Genomic DNA, 27,727 nt, shown 5'->3' with positions numbered 1-27,727 from the left:
GGAGATGAGTGCTTGCCACTCGTTATATGAACTCTCATTAGAGTCTCTTTATTTTTACACCATTGCTTTTGTTTTTTCATTTCCTTTGGTCTAGTGCATCCAAATGGATTATCTGAAAAAGAAATCAGCACCTCTAAAGACCAACAAAATCAAGGGATTTAAGAAACGGGCGGAGATCAGAGTTCAGAGCAAACAAATTGGCACTGAAAAAAACCTCCTGGATACCACAAGTTTCTATTTCCCGTGAATATCGGCCCAAACTCCTCTGAAAGAAGATGCTCCAGGTCTCCAAACTATTGGTTCTTTTCAAAATCGGGCGCCAGGGTCCCCCGGCCAATGCCAGAGAGGAAGGCGCCGGGCCCCCTGGAAACGCTCCTCCCCTTTGGAGGAGGTTTGCTGGGCGGGGCTCCCACGCATGCTCCGTGCCCGCGGGCTCATTGGCGCGGCCGCCGGGCGCGTGCGCAGGACCCGATGGGTGCCCGGACGCGGAAGACCTGGCCCCGCGGAGGTTCCCGCTTCTGAAGCGTGGGAGGCGGAAGAGGCGGCAGGTTGTAGATTTTGGTCTTGGCCCCAAGGGGTTCCTCCGGGCCATTAGAACCCAAGAGAGGAAGAGGAGGCACCGCGGCGGCGGCTGAGGGGCCGAACCCCCCACCTGTCCTCCAGGCGGGGAGGGGGGGTAGGGAGGGGAGAAGCACCCCTCACAGGGCTAAGGAGCCTCCGGGACCGGGTCCCGGAGCATGGGGGGCTGGACCGGGTCCCCGAGCATGGGGAGCTGGAGCCGTCGAGGCCACCCGGCCGGGCCCTGCCCGACTGTCAGCTTTTCGGTGCTAGGGCTGCCCGGGCAGCCGCGGTGTTTGTAGCCCGGCCCCGCTTGAGGTCGTCGGCCGAAAGATAGCAACATGAGTTCCGCCGCTGCCTAGTTTCCTCCCCCTCCTCTTCTCCCTCTGTCCGCTTCCTTCTCCTTCCTCTCTCCTCTTCCCCGCACCCCGTCTTTTTCTTTCCCTCCCTCGTGTTCCTCTTTTCCCTCCACCCTGCCCTCCTCCTCCCCCTCGGTCCTCCTCCTTACCCCCATCTTATTCCTTTCCCGATCCTGCCCTCCTTTTACCCTCTCTGTTTTCCTGCTTTTCCATCTATCCGCTTTTCCTGCCTCTTGTTCTTTTCCTTCCATCCCTCTCTTTCCTCCATCCTCTTCCTTTAATCTGTCATCGTCCACCACCACCACTACCACCTCCCCTTCCTCCGCCCCTCACTCACTACCATCCTCCCTTCCCCATCCTCATCCTCGTTCCCTCCTCCTCCTCTCCTGCTTTTCTCCGCCCCAGCCCCCGCCCCCAAGCCTCCGCCCCTTAGCCCCCGCCCCCAGCTGCCAGTCCCCAGCAGCTCAGTCCTGCAGTGAGAGTCTTGGGAGTCCATAGCTAAGCACCAGGAGCTGAGCCCTGTCCGCTGTGCCTGCCTGCAAGTCTCCGACATGGCTCAGGAGAAAATGGAGCTGGACTTTGAGCCCGATACATCTGATGGGGGCACCCTGAGGAGATCCAGCAGCGCTCCCCTGATCCATGGGCTCAGGTGAGGCGGGTTGGGGACGGTGAAGTACTGGGTTCAGGGGCTCCTCGACCTCGTGCAAGCAAGCTTCCTTGCCTAAAGTGAGAGTTGGCGCTCGTTTGGGCTTTCTAAACTGAGGGGGTGGGGACTTGTTTGCTTGACAGCCACTTGGGTCCCCAAGGTGGAGTGAAAGTTTGACCCCAAACTCTGGGAACTGTGGGAAAAATGGGGCCCTCTTTACCTGGAGCTCTGTTGGCCCACTCTGAAAGGATCTACAAGAAGCTTCTGGCTGTTCTAACAGGTTGCTTGCCCTGCCTAATTTACACCACTGAATGTCAGACTGAAGCCCCTGGAACTAGACTTGCAACTTGACACCTGTCTCTAAGAGCTGCTATTTCTAAGCTTAGTTTAGGAACCCTGGCATTAACAGAGCATTTACTTTAATAAATCACAATTTATCTAATAACTTGTAATCAAGTAGCGTGTTCATGGCACATTAAGTGATTTGCATTTGTCATAATGTTTTCAGATTCTAAAACTGCCAGAAATGCATTCCAGTGAATTAAAAAAAGGAAGGGTGTTGTGTAGCTTAGGTCAGCGAAAATAACAGGTTTTAGAAAACAATGGAAAGAATTAACCCTTGAATTTTAGTGGTAAGGTCTTATATTTTTGTGTTAAGTCACCAGAGGGTCTATTTTAAGGTAGAATCTTAGGATAGTGAAGGTTAGGTTGGAAAACCTCCTGAGCCTATTACATTTCCCTCTTATAAGTAGATAATTCATCTTAGTAGAGAGCTAATTTGCGAGACCCTGTAGAAATGGAATTAGTCCAAAAAAGGGGATGGGAGTAGAATTAGCCAAAATCATTACTTAAGCACAGTGAAAGCAAAGAAATAGGTAATTCTTGTCTATCAAACTGATTATAATATCTGTATTTTGGGGGGAAATGGAATTAACTCATTTTCTTTTATTAAATTTTGAAACTGAGGGAATGATGGAGTGACTGCTTTCCTAATGCTGTCTTCAGCTCTGCATTTATTTTTGATTCTGTAGGCATAAATCGGTCTTTGGGCGTTTTTTAAAAATCTGGTAAGCAAGCAATTGCTAGGGACTAGGGTGATCCTGCTGACCTGCGCTTAGACTGTTGTACAAATAACACACTATTTTTTTGAATCAGAAATCAAATAATTACTTGCAGGGTAGCATGATGTGACAGAAGAAGGGGTGAGGAGACTAGACCTAGTCCCAATATTTCTCCCTGTGATCAGGAGTGACTCACTTAGCCTTTCTGAGTGTTTTCTCATTTGAAACTTAGGAGAACTGAATTAGGTGATCTCAGTGGGCCTTTGAAGTCCAATTCAGTTCAGTCCTGAAAATCTTTTTTGACCTCTTATCACGGGCATGGCACTCTGCTAGGCACTGCAGGGACGTTATACAAAGAGGAACAAAAGGCCTCCACCACAGAGTTTAAGACACAGGCACGCTTTTCTTTAATAAAAGGTAAAGTGAGTGTCTCAAGAAGCATCTCATTTCCCATTGTGCTCTTTGGACTCAAAGGAGGGAATGCTTGCATTCAGTTTGTGGATTGAAGAGAGGCCTCATGGAGCGGGTTGCGTTGAAATGAGGGCTCGAGGAGAGGAAGGATTTGGACGGATGGTGGTGGGAGGGAGGACACCGGAGGCAGAAGAGGCAACGGGAGCAAAACTCCAGGCATATTTAGCTAATGGCACAGCAGGCTCACGGGCAGAGCACATATTTAGGGCAACAGTGGGAGATGTGCTGTGGAACAGGGCTCTTCAGCCCTTCTCGCCCTCATGGCACGCACAGAAAGCAGTAATATGTTTAGGTCTTCTGGGGTAAACAGATGAGGCTGCTCCTGTCTGGTGGGAACCGGTTTGGGGGCGTGTGTTCTGACCAGAAGCAGCTGGAGGCAACCAGTCTGGAGCTCCGCCCCATACCTCTCAGCTGCCCCCCAACCACTGAGGAGATCAGTATCTGGGCAAACCTGTCCTCCACAGCACACCACCACCGAAGCTCTGAAGAGGCTGGTGAGGTATTTATTCACTACGCAATGAGGAGCATGGAAGATTTCATTGTTGACTAGAGGCTTGGCAGTTCCCTTAAACGAGAAGATCTTATTAATTTAATTTTTATTTTTTTAGTGACCTTTCCCAGGTTTTTCAACCTTATACCTTTAGAACTCGGAGGAATAGTACAACGATCATGAGCCGTCATAGCCTGGTAAGTATAGAAGTAAGTATTTTTCGTGGTATGGGTTGGGGAAAACACTTTCCAATGTAGTCTCTCGTTCTCAAGACGATGCGCTATGCACCATTGTTCACAAAAGAAAAAAAAAATTATCTTACCTCCTTTGCTCATGAGTGGCCATTGTCAGCTTTCGGTGCCAAAAAGAGATCTGGTTAAAGTTTTTTCCTGGCTGTGGGACTTTGTATTTAAAAAAAAAAAAAAAAAAACTATTCATTTTTTTTTTTTTGTCACTGCTTGCATCATGGTTATGAGGTAAATCAGGATTGACTTCTAAATATAGCTGAAAAAGTGGTCTTTATTTGTCCTAGGAAGTAAAATCATTTAGACAGTAGCAGAGTGTTTATTTCTGGCACATAGCTGTTGGACAATGTTATTTACCCAAAGTAAGCGCTCCTTTATAATGCCTGTATTTATATTCCCGGTAGAGTTGCTAATAGTGACTGTTTTATATAGCCAGAGCTGTCAGGGATCATCTTATTAGCCGGTCGCATTGGGAGAAATTATGATGAGGTTTTTTATGTAGTAGCACTTCACATGCGGACCCCACTTAGCCAGTAGCTGCAGCGCTCTGGAAGACATCTGAGATGTAAGCAAACAGACCTGTGAATGGCTGTGCTTGATTTCCATAGTCTGTGCACAAAGGTTCGTCATTTATAGGGAGCCTCTCTGACCTCTGAATCATCTAAAATTTATGCACAATTATAATAAGCTTCCAACTCGGTAGTGTGGAGAAGCAGCAAATCAGAAGAGGTACATTCGGGTTTAAGGTATACTAATAGCTGCTAGCAGGGGAGGAGAGGGAAAAACTGAAAAGCAGAGAGAGGCTTTTAAAAAATTAGTCCGTGGCTTAGTACAAGGGCTGAGAGCTCGTTAATAGACCCTGAGGACCTCGCCGGCATAGAACTGTAAAATACTTGATGTTCTTAAAGATACCCAGGTCATTAACCTTTGCTTAAATTATAGTAGTACCACCTATGCTTATGTGGTATTCTACATGTTACAGAGTCCTTACACACTTGTCATTCTCATAGCAACCCACATGAAGTAGGCAGGACAAAAGATGTTTTTCCCAGTTCAAAGAGGCAGCAGCTAAGACTCAGCCGATAGAAGCGACTTGCTTAGAATCACATAATTGGGAAGCGGCAGGGCCGGGATTAGAATAGAGACACGCCAGGGCCATTCTGTTTGGCAAAATCTGTTTAAGAAAGGGGGGGGGGGGATTACAGTGCTTTCCAGAAAGATTTCCAGCCGAAGTGGCTAAACATACTTAAAGGGGAAAATGTTAGCGATCTGGAGGTTTGATTCATGTCACCTTCCCTGAGGATGCTGGAAAATAGAATTTAATTTTGCTATGTTTATGAAAAATGTTTCTACTTGTTACCCAGCTGTGTTCCTGATCTCAGTAGTAGAGCAAAGAAGGGAAAATGAATTTGCCTCTTTATACTTGACTTTTTCTCTTTTCTAAAACGCAAAGATTCTTATCCACTCTGTCTAGGCTCATTTTTCCCCCCGCAACAAATATCTTTTTCTTGGGCGGCACTACAGTCCCTAGGTTTGCTGGAGGAGCCATGTTGATTCACTGCTCTGTGGTGATGCTTACGTGCTTTTCCCTCCATCCCCTTTTCCTTTTGAGCTTCCTGTTTCAGGAAGCCTTCCGCAGCACCTTCTGGGTACTTCTGTCGTCACTGATTACACCTTACATGTTATATCAGAGTGTCCTCTATAAATCTTTTAAAAAATATTTTATTTATTTATTTGACAGAGAGCACATGAGGAAGGGGAGTGGCAGGCAGAGGGGAGAGAGGGAGAAGCCAGCGCCCTGCTGAGCAGGGAGCCCGACTTGGGACTTGATCCCGTGACCCTGAGATCATGGCCTGAGCTGAAGGCAGACACTTAACCCACTGAGCCACCCGGGCCCCCCCTCTATAAATCTTAATACACTTCCCTGTGTCTTGTATTAACCTGCCAAAAGCAAGGTGTGGAGCGAAGTGGAAGGGAGGGGACTGGTACATGAAGATGTGCAGAGATCGTTTCTTCATGATTTGACAACGGATTACGTATAAATGCAGGGAGAAGGAGAACTCCAGGGGACTGAACCTTTACTTCTTAGTGACCAGGGGAAAGGTGTTGCCTGTATACGACGAGTAGGGAAATTTCAAGGAATTGGTCATTTGAAGGGCCAGGAGATAAATTCTTCCTGGGCATTTTGGGTTCCAGGTGCCACTTGCTCCATGCTGTTCTCCAAAGCAATATTCAAACTTTGAACAAAATTCTGCAAGCTTCCTACACCTTTCACTTTGGGCAGATGACCCTTCCCTATTTACAGAGTGTGCAGATGGCCATCTCGTATACATGTCAGCTTTCTTCTCCTGAAAACGTCTTTACCTTCACATGGGGCACTTTTTCCTAATGGTTCCTAGATTTTCTGAGTCTCCTGTCACTTTGCTCAGGCTCTTGTCTACCCTCTAGTCCCTTCCTCCCTGGCTTTTTTGCTCCCACTTTCTTCTGACTCACATATCTAGTATCTGGAACACAAGTTGTCTTCCTTCATAGGTCTCTCTTTCCCTGTTTTCCTTCCACCCCTCTGAGCTTTCCCAGAGCTTAATCCACAGCACACTTCCTCTCATTCCTCGTCTCTTAGTTTCTTGCCAACCACTCAGCCAATTTGTGATTGCACTACCTCTATCACCACACTATTAAAAAACTGTTCTCAGGGGCTCCTGGGTGGCTCAGTGGGTTAAGCCTCTGCCTTTGGCTCAGGTCACGATCTCAGGGTCCTGGGGTCGAGCCCCACATCAGGCTCCCTGCACAGTGAAGAGCCCGTTTCTCCCTCTCCCTATGCTCACCCCCCGCCCACTCAGCTCCCTCTCTTGCTCTCGCTCTATCACAAATAAGTAAAATATTTTTTAAAGAACCTGTTCTTGTAGGGTGCCTACGGCTCAGTCAGTTAAGTGTCCGACTCTTGATTTTAGCTCAGGTCATGATCTTAGGGACCTGGGATCGAGCCCCATGTTGGGCTCTGTGCTCAATGCAGAGTTGGCTTGTCCCTCTCCCTCTGCTCCTCCTCCTGCTCTCGTTCTCTCTAAATAAAATCTTAAAAAAAGAAAAAAACAACAAACCCTGTTCTTACGAAAGTCACCAGTGCCCATGTGATGCTGGTGGCAGGGGCCTCCTTTCTCACCCCACTTAAGCTCTTTGCTGTACTTAATGCCATTAACCAGCATCCTCCTTGAAGCACTTGGCTTTTTTCTCAGCCTGTGCATTAACACTTGTTTCTAGTACTAGCCACAGCATTGTTCTTCCCCTTTGGGTCTTCTTTCCAGTTCTGTGTACGTTGACAAGTTGGACGTCATATAGATGCAGCATCTCTACTTCTGACTTTATCTGCCATCAGCTTTTTGCAATCTTTGGCTTTCCTGCAGATTTCGCGGCCTTCGGGGTTTCTTTTGTTCTCTGACAGAAACATCTGTGCTCTCTTCTGTGGTATTCTCTTAGTCTTTCCTCTCTTATTTACTTGCCTAGTAGCTTAGTGTTTTTCTTTCTTTCCTTTTTTTGGGGGGAAAGATTTATTTATTTGTGAGAGCGAGGGAGAGTGGGCACCAGTCGGGGGAGGGGTCGGGGCAGAGGGAGAGAGAGAATCACAAGCAGATGCCCGGCTGAGCACGGAGCCTAACTCGGCTCCATCCCAGGACCCCAAGATAATGACCTGAGCTGAAATCAAGAGTCAGCTGCGTCACTGCCTGCGCCCCCGGGCGCCCTGCTTCGTGTTTCTCAAATGGCCTTCATTAAGAACTTACCTGTAAACATATATTTGTTTTCTAGTGGGGGAAAAAAAACCCTTTTATTTAAGAGGATTTTATTCGTAAAGTTTTTTTTTTATTTTCAGAGCCTAGGAGAGGAAAAAGTAAGAGGAAGGGGAGGGTACTGAAGAGATATCCTTTGAGGTAAAATCCTGTTTCAGTGTATACCTTTAAAAAAACTTTTTTTTTCACCTGACTTCGCTTTTGCCTAAAAAACTTGGAGCAATTTATCACCATTTTGTACGACTCACCACTTTAGGATTTTTAGGCGTTTTAATCGGATAGGGCCTCTTGTAACAGGGCTGGTGTCTTATTTGGTTTTACGGCACTACAGGTTTATTTGGATTTAATTAGGGGCTAAGTAGCAGTTGTTTACATTATGGCTGTTAGAGCCCTGTAAAAGCTGTTGAGAGGAATTGTACCTTTCATCTTGTGATTAGATTGTGATTATTTTGCGGGACCATAATTTGGGCCCCCTCCCCCAAATCATTTTAGTTTTGCGTTGTCAAAAAAGCAATGATCTAAGGGAAAGCAGAAGATATCTGAAAAATACACATTGCCTTCCACACTGATTTTTCTTAACTAGTAAGTAGGGTTTGCAGTGATAGCGGTGATGACCACATTTTAGGATTGATTTAGATCACACAAGCAAAATCTTATGGCAGCTTTAAAATGTTTTCGATCGACCCTAATCATAGACAGAATATTATACTGGGCTTCTGAGCCTGTGAAGACATGTACCATTGGTACTTTGGTGTTAAAATGACAAAAATCAGTTTTTTTTTCCTTTCCCTTCTTACCTAGTTCCTTATTTTAGATAAGTGGGGTAATAGATATTTCCAAGGCCTGGAATCTTTTTTTTTTTCTCACATAAATGTACACAGCCCTGCATTCATTTGGGAAAAGTGTTAAAGTCAGTGCCTGTCTAGTGACAGATGGTGCTTTGAGGTTGGACACCTGGTGTACTTCCCAAAGACTGAATGTCCTGCCTCTAGTGTGCTAATGTTCAGTGATCTAAAGAGCTACATCTCTGAGAAGAGTATGAAATCTTATCTGGGAGGAGGTTGGACACCAGGACTGACAGCAGACTGCTGCTCTGTGCTTCAGAAAATAGTAAATGTTTACTTTTCCCTTCCAGTTGCTGTCGTCCTCGCCTAACCGTGTTCCTAGCAGCAGGCTGCATCAGATCAAAAGGGTAAATTTTCCTTCCTAGCTCAGAGCTACAGTAGTCTGAATTGTCCACTTCGCTTTTATTTTCATTCTGAAGATTGGGCCATTAAACATGAATAGCCACAGGCAGCTGGAAATTCTTCTGAGTGTGCAGGTGAAACAGAGATGCGGCAGGGGAGACAATCTTAGAATGTTCTGCTGCGCTGTGATGATGGCAAAGAAGGCAGAAAAGTCTTTTAAGATTTTCTTCGAGGTGGAGAACCATGTGGATGTGCATAAATACTGTGTTTTCAGCATGTGTTTGTCTTCGCAGGAGGAAGGCATGGATATGATGAACAGGGAAACTGCACACGAACGGTTAGTGCTCCATGAGAACATGGTCTAGCTTGATGTATGTCTTGTATGTATGTCTGAGCACTGAATGGCCTTTCATTTCTGTTTGTTTTAGGGAAGTGCAGACAGCAATGCAGATAAGCCAGTCATGGGATGAGAGCTTGAGCCTGGTAAAGTTAATCCCATGTTTGCTTGTTGTTGTTGTTGTTGTTTTTCCTGGAAACCTTTATGTTGTTCATTGGCTTCATTAATTTTTTTGGTACCCTTCTGTTCCCCCCACCCTGTTTCCAAATTTGTGTTCATTTCTGATCTCTCCATTTCCACCAGAACATGAGAGTGCGACTTTTAGAATCTGTACATTTCTATTCTAAAAACGTAGGTGTGTTTGAGTAGTAAAGAGCTGTGATGTGCTGGATTGTGAATTATGAGGAAGTAACACTTGTGTGTTTACAGAGTGACAGCGATTTTGAGAAGCCGGAGAAACTATATTCTCCTAAAAGAATTGACTTCACCCCGGTGTCTCCAGCACCATCGCCCACTAGAGGATTTGGAAAGGTCGGCTCGTTGAGAAGATGTTAACTCTCTTTCACACACTAAGCTGTTAACTCTCTAAAACACACACACACACAAACACACACACATGCATGCATACACACACACCCCACCTCATGTGTAAAGAATCCGATGATGAGAAGGAAAATGATTGAAAGTCTGCGATAGTAATTTGGAAAAAAAAAATGGTCTGTCAATACATGTGTATATTCTCTCTGTCTCTCTCTCTCTCGTGTGTGTGTGTGTGTGTGTGCGCTCGTGTGCATATAGATAGACAGCTAAGTAATTCTAAGGATGTTGTTTCTGTTATCTTGAGAACCTTTTGAAAGCTGGAGCACTAAAGCTATGTTAATATGAAATGTGTTTTTTCTAGCAATGTTTTTCACCATCCTTACAAATGTTTGTGAGCAGCAGCGGGCTGCCCCCGAGCCCTGTTCCTAGTCCAAGACGCTTCACCAGGTAAGTGAACCTGCTTTGCAAAAGCTTGTCTCTCCTGATGCACTTTTTCCCCAACATTTTCTTATGGAAATTATCGAACAGACAACAAAATGGAACCAAATGAGCATCCGCATACTACCTGTCACCTATATTCTACCAGTGACATTTTTCCAGGCACACACCCACCCATACAAACACCCACCCACACACACCCAATAACATATCCTTTATAAGGATAAGGAAAAAAATATAAGATTGTAGACCAGTAAAATCAAAATACCTTTTTAAAAAAATATATATATATATATATATTTTAAAGATTTTATTTATTTATTTGACAGAGAGAGAGAGAGAGATCACAAGTAGGCAGAGAGAGGGGGAAGCAGGCTCCTGCCTGAGCAGAGAGCCCAATAGCGGGGCTTGATCCCAGGACCCTGGAACCATGACCCGAGCTGAAAGCAGAGGCTTAAACCACTGAGCCACCCAAGCGCCCCTCAAAATACCTTTTTAATAAGGTTTATCTTTTAAAAAAAAAAACAACTGTTGTAGATACCTTGTCTTATAGAATGATTTTTTAAAATAGCTTGAAATGCCACGTTGTCTCCGATTGCTGTAGGCCAGCTCAGATCACGTTTTGGCATTTCAGTTCGTCAACTTTCAACACGGGCATTTTCCACCGTTTTCTAGATGACTGTCAATTTCATTGATTTATTTGGTGGGCGCTAACGTTTATCTTGCATCTTAGAAGCACTTCACATCCTGTTTGTTTATTCTTTGAAGCAGGAGGAGTCAGAGTCCAGTCAAGTGCATCAGGCCCAGTGTTCTTGGTCCTCTGAAAAGAAAAGGCAAGTGTCACACTTCTGATACTAAACCTAGTTGAGCTTGAATGACAAACTAGAATTTGTCTGAAGTTAGCTCAAGGCATGAGTCCTTTTTTCTAAAGAAATGGGAAATATTCTTCCCAACATATGCTTTATGAATTCTAAATTTTGTAAATGAGTTATCTGATACTGTCTATGTTTTTTGTACTTATAACTGAATCTTATTCATATATTCATATTACCAATATATATTCCAGAAATTTTTGCCTCTCAGTGATCTGAATAGAAAGTAGATGCAAGTTAATACATTGCAGAAGTACATGCTTATGTCCTGGTAAATAGGTCTCTGAACACGCTGAATATTCAGATATAAAGCCATCACCAAATTATGCCTCACAGAGAGAAACTGCCTCATATTCTAGTCCATAGGGTTTTTGATACGATGGCGTGCTCTTAATTACCTTATTTTAAACCACAGGGCACTCTCACTCGATGCTAGTTTCAGATACATTTGAGGGTCCCTTATGGAGTCTGTTTTAAAAAGGCGCAAAAAATAAGGAAAGGTTGAGTCATCCTTCCTGGGGCTATACCCGTATGATTCCAAGTGTTGGGTGTCATTTTAAAGAAGAGTTTTAACCATAATTTTGAAAAAGCAACTCAGCAAGTAGTTTCTTTGTGCAGATCACCTTTGGGGCCAGGAAAACAGTCCCACTCCTAATACTGGGTAAACAGGTACTTGGAGCTTTGGTGGAAACTTTCCACCAATAGCACCATGCACAGAGTCAAAAAGTGTGATATTTCAGATATCATACTTTTTCTGGAAAGTAGGTTTTGATATGGTGATGATGTTTGCATTTAGTGAATAAATTTTTTTTTTTAAAGATTTTATTTATTTATTTGACAGAGAGAAATCACAAGTAGGCAGAGAGGCAGGCAGAGAGAGAGAGAGAGAGGAGGAAGCAGGCTCCCTGCTGAGCAGTGAGCCCGATGCGGGACTCGATCCCAGGACCTGAGATCATGACCTGAGCCGAAGGCAGCGGCTTAACCACTGAGCCACCCAGGCGCCCAAGTGAATAAATTTTTTTATAACCTGGTAGTCTTTTACCTTAATGCTGCAAGGAATTATTTACAACAAATTATTTAAATAATTTACAATTATTTACAAGTAAAGCCATTATTATTGTTATTATTAATTTTTGATTCATTGCAGGAAGTTGGAATTAGTATGGTTGTTTAGTTTCAAAGCTATTCCAAAATATACCAGCAGATGGGGGAATTCTTTGATAAAAGGGGCTAAAGTCTTTTGCTAATGGGGTGTCGAAAGTCTGGCAGTAGCTTTTAAAAGCTCCATATTAAAGCATGGCAGAAGCAAATAAAAATACAACTTTTCCGGAGTTGGTAATTTCCAAAGTAGCTCCAGAAGAAAGATAATATGAATTAATTGATAATATGAGGGAAAAAAATAAATGTTACATTTGTTCTTGCTTGATCTTTTTCCATGAGAAGAATCTTGTATGGCTGTAAATTCACAGTTACTAATTTCCCATTGGAACATATAGTTAGGCCCAAGAATTAAGTTTTATTTAATATTCATTTTAAAGCTCAGATAAAGAGCCTCAAAACTAAGGTATTTGTGTGTTTTAAATCATAGCTTATTTGAAAAGGGGCTTTTTTTGTCTTAACTGAGGGTTTTTAGTCTTTGCACTCCTGGTAGCAAAATGTTATTCCGATTAATGCAAAGTTTTTCTGCTACCTTGAAGATATTTTGAGATAGTCTGTTAGAGTGAGGTGTTGCCAGTACAACACCAATTTCCTGAAAGGATTAATGATTGCTTTCAATTACAGATGGGCATTCAAAGTCACTTTTTAAAGTGTTCATTTTCCCTAAGTAATCTAAAGCAACCTTTAATTTATACACCGTTAGACTACATACTTTTTAATCCATTTGACTTTGACTCAGGAAATACTCCAATATATTAAAATAATATAAAATCAGTAGTCTTTGCTAGTTGCCTGGGATAAATCATTATTCACTGTGAGCTTCAGCTGTTTGGGGATGGTTCTTTATTTCTGCTGGGGTAAGCCTTGATTCATTTTGCCTGATACAGTCCGTGTTCTGGTTCTGCTCTTTGGTTAAAGAACAGGACTATATCCATACCATGCTAAATAAGGGGTGTGTGGTTTTTTTTTTAAAGGGCCGCTTACTTTTTGGTTGAGGTTATATGGAAGTATTATTTCTTCCACTTTAAAGCCTGTGGAAAAACAGCTTCGAAGTAATGGCTTGACGAAGCGTTCTGAGCTTTAGTTGAACAAAGATCATCCCATTTTTGCCCCGTGCCTGTATTTGTAAAGTTGTTTTACGGTAGTATTCATCTCTTCTGTTGTAGGTGAAATGGAGACAGAAAGCCAGCCCAAGAGGCTCTTCCAAGGCACTACCAGCATGCTGTCTCCAGAGGCTGCACAACTGTCTGATCTCAGTTCATGGTAAAAAATGAAATCAAATCCGAAGGATGTTAGGGGATGATCTATTAAAAAAGAGCCACATCCGAAGTATGTTGGGATCATTTGGAATAACATTCGGCTTTTTATTCATGCTCTATAGAGGGGAAAGCTCCAGGGAGGTACAGAGAATGTGAAACAAAGCAGATCATTTGAAAGTCATTGAGTACTCCTTCAGAAGTGTGTGTATGTTTCTGGCACCTTCCCTTTCCTCCCTAGCTGCTGTTAGGTCAGCCTCTCTCAGTAGGTGGTAATGGTGTGGGAGCGTGGCAACAGCTGGATGGCGCGAGAAAGAGTGTCCGGGTTGGTGTGGATAATGTGCATTGATTGTAGCTGCTCTGCCTGCATTTTGTATTATATCCTTTGACTTAGCAGGGAACACCAGCATCCTCTGAAGCATGGCGTTTTCTATAGCATTTTCTGTTATAAAGTGTTTTTGAAATTTGGGGGGTGTTCTGTCACAGTCCTACCCAGGTTTTGTCTTTTAGTATAAAAAGAAGTGTTAGTATAAAAACACTTCCTGATTCCTGTGGTCTAGTCACATAATATTTTTTTCAGCCATACTCATCTAACTTAAGGCCCTTCAATGTTTCGGTGCAGAAGTTAATATCTTTTCATGTACCTGAAGTCGAGTACTTGAATGCTGACATACATTGGAAGGAAGGGGAAGGGATAGTGGCAGTGGCCAGGTAATACTTTGAATTCTTTCAGTATTTACTTCTTTTTAAGAAAATTTTTTTAAAGATTTCATTTATTTATTTGAGAGAGCGCGAGTGAGAGAACACAAGCTGGGTGGGGGTGGGTGGCAGAGGGAGAGGCAGGGAGCCCGAGGTGGGGCTCGATCCCAGGACCCTGGGATCATGACCTGAGCCGAAGGCAGATACTTAACCAACCAAGCCACCCTCGTGCCCCTCGGCACCTGTTTCCAATCAATTCACTGAGCGTGTGTGTTCTAGACACAACTGTGTAGTGCCTTTCGGTACTTTTTGTTGCCTGAGTTTTATAGCTGAGGATCTTTTTTAAGAGCCCCAAAGTGCATTCACTTTGGAAATGTAAGGATGGTGTCCTCTAAATAGAGGAATTGTGCACGCCACTTACAAGGTATAAGGATTAGTGTTTCTTCCTTTCCAGATCACATATCTATTGTTTTGTGTAAGATAACTTGCACTTGTAGTTGACCAAGAAGTCACAGATTCTTCTAGTTTATTAGACTCGTTGATCAGTACTGTTCTAACCTTGGAACAGATGCCTTTTAGATTGTTCTAGCTATTTTCAGCCCCACAGTCCCTCCTCTGTCATCTATGTCTGTCCTTGGTAGCTCAGTGTGCTAATTTTGGGATAGAGAGCCTTTCCAGGTATGTAGATGATTGCAAAGAGAAAACTTCTGAAGCTTGTCAAGAGGACTAGTGGATGAAACTCTACACTTAGTGGAAACTGTCTATCACTTTTATGGTAAAGTGTGTTTTAATATAGGCACATGACAGTATAAATAGCTTTGCTTACCCAGTTGCTAACCAAGTAACCAAGTTAGGGAGAAGATAAGGAAGCATTTCGCCAAGCTGAAAACACAGAGGGTGAGGCGATTTAAAAAAAAATATTCTCATAGACTGTACAGGATGCCATAAAACAATAAAGAAGGAAGGAAAGCAAAGGGTCTGGGACTTACCAAGGGTCCTCACCCCTTGTCCAGATGTTTATTCCTCTGAATAGCAAAACCTAAGTTGTCAACGATGGTGGCTATGGTGAGGGTCCTGTTTCTGTTGCCACCCCTCCCATTCTTTCTCCTTAGAACCGTCACTAACTATGAGAGCACTGGAGACATCGACATTGGTGATTAAGGGCATTTTTGATCCATAAAGACAAAAAGCATTGCCTCACACTGGAAAGATTCACTTCTTTCATGGCTAGTCAGAGCAGTAACAAGCCAACGTGTGGCTCAAGTAATAGGTTGAAGTTTATTGTCCAAATTCACAAAACTAAGTGTAAAAGATATTTAAGCAATTGAACTTTAAAAGGTATTTTCAGTAAGTTTGTAGCATTTGGACTCCTGAGGATATTAAAGCTCAAGATTGCTCTGACTTTTGGGGCACCTTGTATCCTAATATTGCTGACCTTTATGTTTGCAGTGAAGAGATTTTGAACAGGAGTTATTCGTTATTTGTAAAAATTGGATGCTGCTTTTGCAAAACCTTTTTTTCCTATCTCTATAATGCAGTTCCATTGATCAGACTTTCTTTCATTGATCAGTATTGTTAGAAATGGGGAGAGAGACAGATACTACCTGTGTTCTGGTTTCTGTTGTCAAGGATAGCCAATCTATGTGATAACCAAGGAAACCATTTTTATACATTTTAGGGAGCAGAAAAGGTACCGGGTTGATCATTACTAGATGGCATCTCATCTCATCATTTCAGTTGTCTTCGTTTGGCCCCCTTTCCCACCCCACAAAGGAAAGATGGGTTTTTAAAACTTGAAGTTAAACTTCATATGTTAGATAACAGTCATTAAAATCTGACATCTTGGGCCTCCTGGGTGGCTCAGTGGGTTAAGCATCTGCCTTTGGCTCAGGTCATGATCCCAGGGTCCTGGGATTGAGCCCCACATTGGGCTCCTCGCTCAGAAGGAAGCCTGGTTCTCTCTCCTCCCCCCCTCTACCTACTGCTCCCCCTGCTTGTGCATGCTCTCTCTCTCTCTATCAAATAAATGAAATCTTTTAAAAAATAAAATCTGACATCTTTGAAGTGTAAAATAAGTGTGAAGTTTGAGTAGAGACCTATGTAGGGTTTGTGTCCAATGTGGTGACTGCTGCCCAAAGGAATAGTAGGCCCGCTCTTGATACCATATTTTTTTACTAGATGAAATCTCTGAAATCTTTGCCAAGCAAATCCAGGGAACGTTGTCAACCACAAGGCAGGAATTATGTCATTCTGCATTTAGTTCTTCCGAACCTCAAGAATTTGATTGTAGCTTGGTAGTTCACTAGTCCGTGGTGCTTTGATTCCTTTTGTGTGCTGGGGACTCTTGTTCTGTTCCTCGTTCTTATGGGAACAAGATTATCTGTTTTTAGGGCCACTAGCCACATAGGGAAGATTCAGTGATAGTCTGTTAATCAGACAGGAAAGGAAAAGTTCTCCCATGAGATTCTTGCCCAGTGCGTCAGTGTTAGTGTGACTGCTGACTTAACCTTTATATTTTAAAATTTTTCACTGGGTTTCACTTAGTGATTTTCACATTATTTTTAGTGGTATATGTGTCACGGCAAGAAAACTTAATCAGGAATATGTGAGGTGTACAAAGAATGAGATTTAATCATAATTTATTTAATCTCTTGATTGTGTTTAAGTGAGCAGCTTAGACATCTGTGCTGGTACTTAAAACTCCTATCCCCGGGGTGCCTGGGTGGCTCAGTGGGTTGGGGCCTCTGCCTTCCGCTCAGGTCATGATCCTGGGTTACTGGGATCGAGCCCCGCATGGGGCTCTCTGCTCAGCGGGGAGCCTGCTTCCTCCTCCCTCTCTCTCTCTCTCTCTCTCTGCCTACTTGCGATCTCTACCTGCCAAATAAATAAACAAAATCTTTAAAAACAGAGAAACTATCCCCAAGGTGACTATGGAAGTGATTATATTTAAATATGTGATCTTAAAAACTTAGAAGTTATGCAGAAATATAATGTTGGATCTTTCTAAGATAAGATCGTAGAGACCAGAAAACCTACCCTGTGAACCACTTTAACCCACAGCAAGGGGTAGTACCAGAATCTATGTGGGGGTTGATAGGGCTATGATGAATTGGGAGTACATTTTCCTGCCTGTCCTTAGTCGGATAGAACTCAGTTTATTGACTGCACAAGGCACAAAGTGACTCCGCCAAATGAGTAATAGCATCAGTTACACTGGACATCCTGATTTTGTTGTTTATCATTTGAAGGTTTTAATAATTCTCTTATACTTTCCCTCTTACTTTTTTTAGACCGAGGACACTACCTTAATAGTCATAAGTATTTTTGGTTGTGTGGTTCAGATATTGTATCATTATGTATACTCAGAAGCCAGAATGAATTAGAATTAGTTTATTTAAAAAAATATATTTTTTTATTTTTTATTTTTATTTTTTTTTCCTCTACATGCACTTGAAAAGAATGTGTATTCTTCTGCTTTAGGATGAAATTCTCTGAATATATCTGTTAAGTCCATCTAGTCCACTGTCATTCAAAGCCAATGTTTCCTTGCTGAACTTCTGCTTAGATGATTTTCTCCATTGATGTGAGTTAGGTGTTAAAATCACCTTTTTTTAAAATTTAATTTTATTTATTTTATTATTTTTAAAGATTTTACTTATTTATTTGACAGAGAGAGAGGTTATAAGTAGGCAGAGTAGCAGGCAGAGAGAGAGGGAAGCAGGCTCCCTGCTGAGCAGACAGTCCAATATGGACCCTGGGATCATGACCTGAGCTGAAGGCAGAGGCTTAACCCACTGAACCACCCCAGTGCCCTGAATTAGTTCATTTTTTGATGCTTGTACTCCTGTGTCCAGCTTGAACTGTCTAGGTCCTTTGCTTTCCTTGCATTGTCTGGCTTTCAGTCATTAGTCTGAGGTCCATTAATACCTCCATCAGAGTTTCAGCTAGGAAAGGAAAAAGATAAACTTGAATTGGACCATTCTTTGTTGCTTTTAGAAGGCCTGACAGAAGGTTTAGTAATGAACGCTGTGAAAGTCACTTTTATTCAGGCATCTCTCTGCGAATTAAAAAAAATCACAGAAGTCTTGCTCTGCACAGATTTACTGACAGTGGGTAATCTGTGACCTGTAGTCTCTGCTTCCATGATCAAGTGTAGTAGTGTCAGATTTATTAGAATAGAAACTAGACCTTAGTTCAGAGAAAATACCTGGTTAACGGTTTACCAAGTTCTGAATCTAAATTATGCTGGAGGCTAAATTTAAGTATGCTATTTTACTATTAATGAACATAATTTTTCATATGTTCATATTTAATAATAGAGAAAAAATCCCTGAAAAGGAATATATGAAACGAAATGTTCAGATTTGTATTCTTTTTTTCCCAGTAACGTCTTGGAATTTCCCTGTTAGCTTATTTCTCTTAAGGTAATCAACTGTGCTGGATGAGAGGTTTCTCCTCATGAGCCATGTTTGTGTTTTTGAGTGAATACAGGATTCACCTAAGCAAGCAGGTCTTGTTACAAACGGAATCTTTTAACCCAGGGCTCACCATAAGGCTGGTGGTTGGAATAAGAAAGTCTTTATTTATATTCGTATTATCTGCTCGGTGGCCAAATTTTAATCAAGGCCTGTTTCTTCTTGCCAAGTAGCACAGAGCGTGTCCTTCGGCTGCCTAGCCAATATGTGCTTTAGGAAAGTAAATTCATTTTAATATTAGTCTAGGCAAAGTGCTGCAGGAGGAAAAATCACATATGTTCCAAAGGCAAATATAAAGGTCTTTTGATTTTCCAATGCCTTAGATTATCTGTGTAACTTTCTTTCAGTAGTTTGAATAATTCATATTTTAGACCTATTTTACCAGTGGGTTGAAAAACAGCAGTGCCAGCTAAATTTTCCAAACTTCTTACTTAAAAGTGCTGTTATTAATGATGCATTTCACAGCAGTGAGCGTAAAGTGGGAGTACCGTGGACCATACTGTTTCCCTTTTTATGTTTACTTTTCCAGAGTTTGTTTTCTGTCTCTGCCTAAAAACAATCCACAGGCAATAGAAAAAATAACAGAGACGTTGGGGGAAAGCATTACATGTCTTTGATGTTGGGGGGAGGGTACAGGGCCCAGAAACTTTGTGCCGTGGGTTGCTTAACACCAGGAATGTATTAACCTGGAGATCTATAAAAGTTGATCATATTAAAAGTGAAGCTAATATTTAGCCTCAGAGCATATTAGACCAGGGTCGGCTTTTGTAGAAGAGCTAGTGACCAGACTTCAGCTAGAACCCATATTTCCTGATTCATGATTCCTTTTCCAATTCTGTGCTTGCTTCCCTTTTCAAAATTAAAAAGTGTGTCTCTGTAAATCCTAAAACCACCCGACGACCTCTTCGGCTTTGTCTCTCACCGTGTCCTCGCTCTCTCTACTTAACAACCGCACTAGCCCTCTTTCGGCTCCTAAAACCACCCTTGCTTCCTCCCAAACCAGACCTAGTTAATACCTACTCAGCTTTCAGATGAGCAGCTCAAGTATCACTTTTGGGGAACATGTTCCTCCCAGTCCCTCCACGTTGGATCAGATTACTCATGCCACACATTCGCAGAGCCCTTTGTATCTTGCCTGTGCTGCTTTGATCCCAAATTACACACGTATCAGCATGGTTCCTTAAATGTCTGTCTTCCGGACTGTACTTCGTAAGTTCCATGAGGGCCAGGACCATGTCTGTCTTAGACGCCATCATATTTCTAAGATCTAGCATACTTCCTGCCCTTGGCAGATACTCAGTAAATATTAGAATAAGTGAGGGAGTGCATTCAGGCCAGATATATAGAGCATAGGACTTACATGTTGGACTGATGGGACTCAGAGCCAGAAAGGCAGCCTGGTGTGAAATGGTGACTACTGAAGCATTAAGCTGGGTTTATGACGAAGCGGGCCAGATGGATGGTTGGCAGCCATGAGAGCCTAGGCTGGGTGGGTAAGGAGTCCCTGGGCTGGATCCTAGAGGCTCTGGTGCCCAGATCGGGAGTTTTCGTGAAAGGATGGGAGTAGAGGCAAGTGGAGGGTGAGGGTATTGGGCCCGTGGCTCTAGAACATTCCTTCTAGCAGTCTAACTGGATAGTAACTGAAGGAGGCTTGTAGAGATACTTGTAGATTCTAACAGCAAGAGAAAAGGAAACAGTGTCAGAAGTTCATCAGATGAGAGGAATATAAAAGACAAATGGTGGAGGGAGAAATCAGAAAAGAGAAGTGTTTCACTTGAAGGCATCTTGGGAAGGGGGTGCGAAGGGGGAAGCAGTCGGATCTAGAGTGGTTGAAGGACTGTGTTCTGGGGTAGAGGAGCCACGAAGCAGGGAACGTACTAGAGTACTTCAGATGGTCCAGGGTGCCTCAGTGAGTAACCAGTCCTCTTACTCGAAGGCTGATGGGAAGGGAAGAAGAGAAATCTAAGGATAGCGATCTTTTGAGCTGAAGGTAAGGGAACTCCCTCACCAAAATCTTGACACGTCAAGGAATGCTTACTCTGTGTTGGACATTCTGGTGCCTCCAAGAGAGCACCAAAGTGGTACAGAATGCCCTCTGGATATCTGTGACCTTGTTTTTGCAGGTATCTGAATGTAGCACCTTGTGTAGGTCATTGCTGTCGCTTATGCTTTTTATTATTTAAAAATGCTCTTACCGATGTGTGAGTTCTTGGAACTATGTCGTTGCATGTTATGTTTACCTTTATCCTGATAGATGCATCTGCTTATAATTATTTTTGCTTTGTCCTCAGTTCAGATATTTTGGATGGCAGTAGTAGCAGCAGTGGCTTATCCTCAGACTCATTGGCTAAAGGCAGAACAACCGCAGAGTTTCCAGTAGCATGCTCCAATCCATGCTCTCCATTCATCTTCACAGATGATCTCTCACCCAAGTGACTTACCCATTTCTGATTCAGCATTCTTAACTGCCGTTCCTTACGTAAAACTTGCAGTGAGGAAGACAGAGAACTTTGATCCATAATGAGGATTAAAGTGTGACAGGCTAAAAAAAAAAAACCACAAAAAAAAAAAAACCATTCCGATGCCATTCTGTGTGGCATCTCTCTTCTCTAAAAGTTCAATTTTACGAGTGTAGTGACCTTACGTATGTCCTTTTTTGCTGATCTCATTTTGGATCTAGTAACTAAATCTCCAATACTCATTTTTGATTGCCCAGTATATATATACATATATATGTGTATATATACATATTCCTCGGTGCCTCAAAGCGCACCTAATATAGAGCCTATACGTTTAAGGAAAGCACTGATGTGTATTTTCAACAGTGGTTCTTTTTCCCAGCAGCAACACGACAGCTAAAGTTGATCAGAAATTCTCTTGCTTGAGAGATTTGGGTTTGTTTTTTTGTTTTTGTTTTTTTTTTTGGTTCCTGTTTTGTTTTGTTCTGTTGACTACATAGATTCAGATCTCTTTATTTCACAATAATAGATGGACTGCTTTCGATTATATTAAATTTTTATTTTTCTGCATCAGCTCTAAGTACATCATTTTGTTTCCTTTTCCTGTTTGAGCTGCTTACCTGCCATTTCTCACAGAGGGGAAGAAACCCGTAGTCGCTCTCATTACTACCCATATCGCTTCTTTGCTGGTGGAGTGTATGACGTGAGGATTGATTTTAGTGCTGAGAATGTAAATGGACTTGACAGGATGCCTGGATGACTCTCCACAGGTTCTTATGCCTTAGCCACCACAGTTGATATTTTTCTCCCCAAACCTGTTGCCCGAAGGAATATATAAAATATTGTTGATGTTTCTAGGTGGTGTTATCAAGGAGAAGAAATCCCTGCCTTGACCAGATGTGTGGAGCATCTACAAATGAATGAATAATGTTATTTACACCCAAAGCACTGTGTAGAAAAGCATGCATGGGGCGTGACAGCTTGTCTCGGGTGGTATTACGAGGCCTGAGGTGCCTTGGGGTACAGTGTTGTGCTGTAAAGATGGATGTCTTAAGGTAGGGTAAAAAGGGGGCTTTAATGTGTCTGATTGCCACATACTGTTTTGATTGCTGCTTTTTTTTTTCTGATTATTTTTCTGTCCTTGGATTTGTTGGTTTTGTCGCGTGGTGAGTGTGTGCTGCCGCTGACTCTGGGTTAATCATGTTGCCACCAGAGTCCAAATCCAGTTCTTGTCGATGCTGCCTCCTAGTAAGGGCAATTTAATATCTGTGAGGAAGCTTTTAGGAGCTGAAAAAAAGTCGATGTTACTGTGCATTCTGCTTTTAATGGAGCTGTTTGAGCTGTGAACAGTGTACATGATAGTAAGTCCGAGGTACCGTAAGTTATTTAATTTTTAAAAGGAAAATCCTGATAGAGCTATTTAAAAAAAAACAAACCGAGTGTAATCTATCGTTGTATTATTTATTATTTAAAACTGTGTAAAAATGTCTGTTGTGCTTGGTTGCTTTTTAATGTTCAGACATCGTGGTTGGATTGTCTGTGTTTAATATGCAAATTTGCCTGCTAGGATCACAATATTCCACTTTTGAAATGAATGTAAGAAATGGAAACTACTGCCCCTGTGTCCTTTGAAGGCAAAGATTCTTGAATTTTGAAGGAAGATGATGCACTTTGAGGGGGCTCACAGAATAGTCCTACCGTATGGCTTGAGGGGAAAGCGATCCGCTTTGACTTACAAGAAGAGCATCACTTAGCTTTGCAGTGAGTAGTTCTGCTCCGGCATCCGAGGTGGCGTTGATTCTAAACTGTACTAACCGCCCCAATGGCCATTAACGGCTTGATTTCTCGTATTGCTTTCACCCGTGCAAGGTCCCTCAGCTTTCAAGCCCAACATCAATGTACATACTATGAAGCGTGTTCCCTAGCGTGCCATTTTTAAAGAATTACTTCGATGGTATCCAGTGTGTCTGTCCTGTTTCTGAAAGAACCGCATTCAAATGTTTCTGCCCATATAATGCCGAGAGATGGTTTTCTCTTTTACAGGCTAATCATCCACTTTCGCACTACTGTCTTCTTTGCCTTAAAGGGATACTTTTGACCATGATTTTTTTTTGGCTCTAATTTAGGTCTCGTAAGAAACAACCTTCGGAATGTGATGGTATTTCAATTTCTTCTTGAGATCCAGTGGTGGGTGAGAATTGGGACAGGAAATTGTAGTCATTAACAGTAGTGTGAGAACTAGGAGACGAGATGAGTCACTTCATCGTTGAACCCGGGGTTCGTTTTTATTGTTCAAATTGACTAGAAAGTTAAGTTTATGCAGGGATTGTTTTGGAAAAAATAAAAGAGAGATGCTAGCCTTCAGATGAGCTTTGTTGACAGTACCCCTTTATTTTTATATGAAGTCTAATATTTGAAAAGTGGTCATTATTATAAAGTAAAATTTTCTCTTCCTATTCTAATATATCATATTTCAGGCTTCTATTTGAAAGCAAGTACAAGAGATGATATCATAAAAAAATCCTACAGATGCTCTTTTTGCTTGACTAACTTATATAATCATACTCTGTTTCATGATAACTGCTTTTGGAATAAATAATAGGAAGTTTTGTGAAATGCTGACCTTGTGTATATCTTAGAATGCAAATTTAATAAAATGTGTACACATGCATAAAATTCGATACAAGTTTTTCAAGTCTATCTCTTTTATCCTTACTAATAATTATTTTCTGCCTCCGTGTCCCAGTATCCCACGCTCTGTGTCTAATTGCAGTCAAGTTTGGAGTAAAATGATACCAGGAGCTCAGAAGAATAGCCGCATTGAAGATTGGGCTGTCTCCCAAAACAAAAAGAAACCTCTCCACGTAATCTGTCAGACTTTCACGAGCATTTTGTAGAATTGGACAATTTAGACAGTTTTTGCCAAGGCCACATATATTTCTTACTTATTTTCAAGTTTTTTTTCTTTTTTTTTTTTAAAAAAAAAAGGAAAAAATTGTGTCAAAACAATTTAGTCTTATGAATAAGGTAGGGGGTTGACAGGTTAAAAAATAAAAGCCTTTCTGCATGACTCAGGTTCTAAACACTCAGTTTTCTTTTCAGTATATTAGAAACATGAACTGGGATATTTCACACTTACAGAAAGGTGGCAAGAAATGCACGAGGAGTCCCTGTGCATCCTACACCAGGTTCCCTGATTGTTAACATTTCCCCACATTTGTTTTATCATTCTCTCCCCCCGCTCCGCCGTATGTGTAAGTCCTTAAATATTCACATATTTCTTCTGAACCATCGGAGAAGTTACCAAAACGATACCCGATTACCCTTCCCTGCTTCAATACATTCTCTCAAGACTATTTAGGACATTCTACACAACCATATTACAACTGTCAAAATCAGGAAATTACCTTTGATACAAAACTCCCATCTAATTTAGAGATTCCATTCAGATGTTGCTTGTGGTCCCAATAATGCTATTTTAGCAAAAAGAAAAAAAAAATCTGACCCCGGATTATGGGTTACACTTCATTGTTACAGCGGGTCTTTGATCTCCCACAATCTGGAAGTCTCCCAGCCTTTCCTTCTGTGATTTTCATATTTTTTGAAAAGTTCTGGCCAGTTTTGAAAATGTCCCTCAATTTAGGTTTCACTCATGTTTCCTAGTCAGTAAATTCAGGTTATGTATTCTGGGCAGAAATGCCACAGGAGCGATGCTGCATTCTGTATATTACCGTGGGGGGCACGTGATGCCACTGTCTAATTACTGGTGATGGTAACCCTGATCCTTCAGGTAAGGTGGTGTCTGCCAGTACCTGTACAGTTAGTGTTTTCCCTTTGAAATTAATAAAATACTTTGTGCGGGGATACTTTGACAGTGTATTAAGTATCCTGTGTCCTCAAACTTTCGCTAGTTTTAGGATCCATTGATCTTCCATGCCTGATAGTAGTAGGATGACCACCTAATTGTGACCCTCATTCTATTATTCTTTCTACATTTACTAGTTGGCATTCTGCTGTAAAAAAGGAATTTCCCTTCACCATTTATTTGCATCAGTGTGGACTCATGAACTCCTATTTTAGTCCTTGGGTTTTAAATCATTTTCATTATTGGGGCACCTGGGTGGTACATATGGTTAAACGTCTGACTCTTGATTTTGGCTCAGGTCACGATCTCAGGGTCTTGAGATGGAGCCCTGTTTCGGGCTCTGCTGTCTGCACAGTCCACTTGAGATTCTCCGTCTCTTCCCACTCACGCATGTGTGCACTCTCTCTCTCTAAATAAAGTCTTTAAAAAAATCATTTTCATTATTTTGATATTCACATCTCAGATTTGGACAGTTGAGAGCCCCTCCAAGCTGGCTCCTGTGTCCTTTTGACAAACCTCGGGGGGGGGGGTTTGAGCAGTGTTTCACAACCTGGCTTAAGATGTCCCAGATTCATACTTTCCTTGCCCCAGCCTTGGGATCTGACATTTCTCTAAGGAGCCCCGATTGCTTTAATGGAAAATGGTGTTTCAAAGCCAGGGTATAGGCACTACACCTACACCAAGTATAATCATTCCTACCAGGGCATCATGGTTTAAAGGCTTTCTCAGCATAGAGAAAATCTATGTAAATGTGTACACACACACACCTGTTCATCTATTACAAATGAGTTTAAACTGGTACCTCCAATTCCAGTTCAATGCCACAGGGTTCCTTCCAGTGCCCACCCTATCCATATTTGTAACTCCATTCTCTGATAGGGACAGCCCTGGTCCCCTCTATCCTCAGTATGACTGCTCATCTCCCCTGGATGTAACCAATTTCTGACCCGGCCCCCTGGCTGCCTCCTTGGCCGCATCCATCTCCTTGCGCCGCCCCCAATGTCCTTCCAGTCCCACCAGCCCCGGCTGCCTCTGCAGAAGGGAAAGGGAAGAAGGGCCACATACCCATCCCGTCTACCCACCCCTCTCCAGATCCTCTTCCTCTGTGTTGAAAGGTTCACAGCTCAGGGATTTCATGTATTCATCAATTTGACAAATACTTAGCCCTGTGCTGGGAACTAAATGCAGATTACGTTCATGCCTTCAAGTGGACCAACCTGGTGCAATAAATAGAACTAGACCAAGCAGTCGACACTCTGGTGTTGGGTGAAGCGGGGGAACACGGAAGGAGAGCACCTGACATAACCCGGGCTGTGCTTCTGGAATGCTTGCTCAAAGAGGTAACCCGGAAGCTGAATCTGGGAGAACAAACCCAGGGTGCTGGTGGGGGTCTGGTGGAAGGAAATGGTACACAGGTGAATTCATCACCCAGAGAGAAGTAATTTGCTAATAGAAGAAAAGGAGGCCGGAGAGAGAAACGGGGGCCACATGTGGTCTTTTAGGAGGTGGAAGCTGTAAGATTAATGGGGGTGAGGATTAAGGACAAAGTCCTGACAAGCACAACAGCTAAGAGACAGGCTGAAGGAGAGATGGGGCGGCAAGAGAGGTAGGAGAAAAACCTGGAGAAACAAGCCAACATTCTCGGTGGAGCTAAGGAGAGTCGTCTCCACGGTCACTTAAGATGAGGACCAAGAACTTCCCATTGGGCCTGACAATGAGGTCTCCTAGAGACTTTCGTGAGTGTGCTTTTGGTGAAGTGGAAGGGATAAAAGTCAAGTTGCTGTGGCTTAAATCAAGGGAGGGGGGGCGCAGAGGAAGGTTAGACAAGCAGCACAGTTTGGGCTTAAATATCCTAGTTTCCTCTTTCCCTTCTCTTCCAACCCTTGCTCAATTATAACCCCAAATCGCTCCCCATTTTCTCAAAGCTCTGTAGCCTTGGCGGCTAGCACTGTATCCAAAACATAGCAGTCACTCAATAAAATTTGGTTGAACAGTAGCCCCACACTCTAACCAATAGGGGGAGCTAAAAGAAAATCACTCTCATCTGCAGAAGGAGCTGGAAGAAATCCCTGAGAAAGTGTTAACCACACACCGGCCTCTAGGAGGAGCTTCAGGCTTCTTCCAGACATTGCTGAGGAAAACTCGCTTGAGGAGTCTGCGTCAAGAAGTACCACCTTTAGGTAATATTTCTAAGTTATACCTAATATGTACTTTCTGTTTGTGGCATGTGGGACTGGTTTTCCATTGATGACAGTGATGTGAAGTTTTCTGGGGGCATAGATTTAGCAAACAATATTTTAAAATAATGTGTATTTAAGCAATGAACATAACAAAAAGTGAGTTGATAGGAGTGATCCCTAGATATGGCCCCTTCTCTTCAAAGTAAAATCTGAATCAGAATTTAGATCCAGGGAAAGCATTGGGTCGCAATGGTGTGTGGAGCTGATGGTATGACGAGGTTAAAAGCTGTTGAATCTGTGTGGAATGCTCTTCTTGGGTGTCTTCTGAATCCTCTCTGGGATTCTGATTCTGCTTTTCTCCTGTGAAATGTGGTAAAAGAAGTCTGGTACCTCTCCTTTAGCTTCTGAGGAGAAGAAACCCCTCTGGCACATTCAAGGTCAAGGGGGAACTTGGTTGGGGTTCAGGGGGAAAGGAGCCTAAAGAGGACTTGAGATCTGGTTTGCTTGGAACTGAGGTGTTTCCGGGGGACTTTCAGTGCTAAAACAAGGAAAGTCCCGGGCAAACTAGGACTGTTCAGTTACCCTAAAAGGTTTCTTGCCTTCCTACATGTGGTTTTTCTTCAGTTTCTTTCCTTACCTCTCTTCTGAC

At 42.6% G+C, this 27,727-nt stretch overlaps 2 protein-coding genes across 9 annotated transcripts in view; both read left to right on the top strand.

Annotated features, from left to right (window-relative positions):
* The first annotated feature begins 445 nt into the window (after positions 1-445).
* PABIR2 (PABIR family member 2) lies at positions 446-23,709 on the top strand. 8 transcript variants are annotated; one of them, XM_059157297.1, is made up of 11 exons: positions 446-548; positions 1,323-1,566; positions 3,704-3,782; positions 8,748-8,804; positions 9,093-9,136; positions 9,228-9,282; positions 9,566-9,667; positions 10,038-10,123; positions 10,883-10,947; positions 13,311-13,407; positions 21,892-23,709. In XM_059157297.1, the coding sequence occupies exons 2-11, from the start codon at positions 1,469-1,471 to the stop codon at positions 21,959-21,961; spliced, it is 753 nt and encodes a 250-aa protein (XP_059013280.1). In that variant the 5' UTR covers positions 446-548; positions 1,323-1,468; the 3' UTR covers positions 21,962-23,709. The 8 variants fall into 8 exon arrangements, with proteins under 8 accessions (XP_059013280.1, XP_059013281.1, XP_059013285.1 ...); XM_059157298.1 differs by having other exon boundaries at positions 446-1,566; positions 10,886-10,947; XM_059157302.1 differs by lacking the exon at positions 21,892-23,709 and adding an exon at positions 20,866-21,130 and having other exon boundaries at positions 446-1,566; positions 10,886-10,947.
* A 3,280-nt stretch (positions 23,710-26,989) lies between these two features.
* PLAC1 (placenta enriched 1) overlaps positions 26,990-27,727 on the top strand; it is a 178,881-nt gene continuing 178,143 nt past the window's right edge. Inside the window, exon 1 of the mRNA XM_059158330.1 lies at positions 26,990-27,078. The gene's annotated coding sequence lies outside the window, so the exon portion shown is untranslated. The remainder of the gene's footprint in view (positions 27,079-27,727) is intronic.

This window comes from Mustela lutreola, chromosome X (assembly GCF_030435805.1).
Source record: "Mustela lutreola isolate mMusLut2 chromosome X, mMusLut2.pri, whole genome shotgun sequence".
Taxonomy (NCBI): Eukaryota; Metazoa; Chordata; class Mammalia; order Carnivora; family Mustelidae; genus Mustela; species Mustela lutreola.
The sequence above is the reverse complement of the archived record's forward strand: the minus strand, read 5'-3'. Positions and strand labels throughout refer to the sequence as shown.

Coding starts and splice junctions, on each gene's coding strand:
- PABIR2 (XM_059157301.1), top strand. CDS start 1,469: ATGGCTCAGGAGAAAATGGAGCTGGACTTTGAGCCCGATACATCTGAT. Junction 9,137..9,227: donor AGGGAAACTGCACACGAACG/GTTAGTGCTCCA, acceptor TGTTTGTTTTAG/GGAAGTGCAGACAGCAATGC. Junction 9,668..10,037: donor CCACTAGAGGATTTGGAAAG/GTCGGCTCGTTG, acceptor TGTTTTTTCTAG/CAATGTTTTTCACCATCCTT.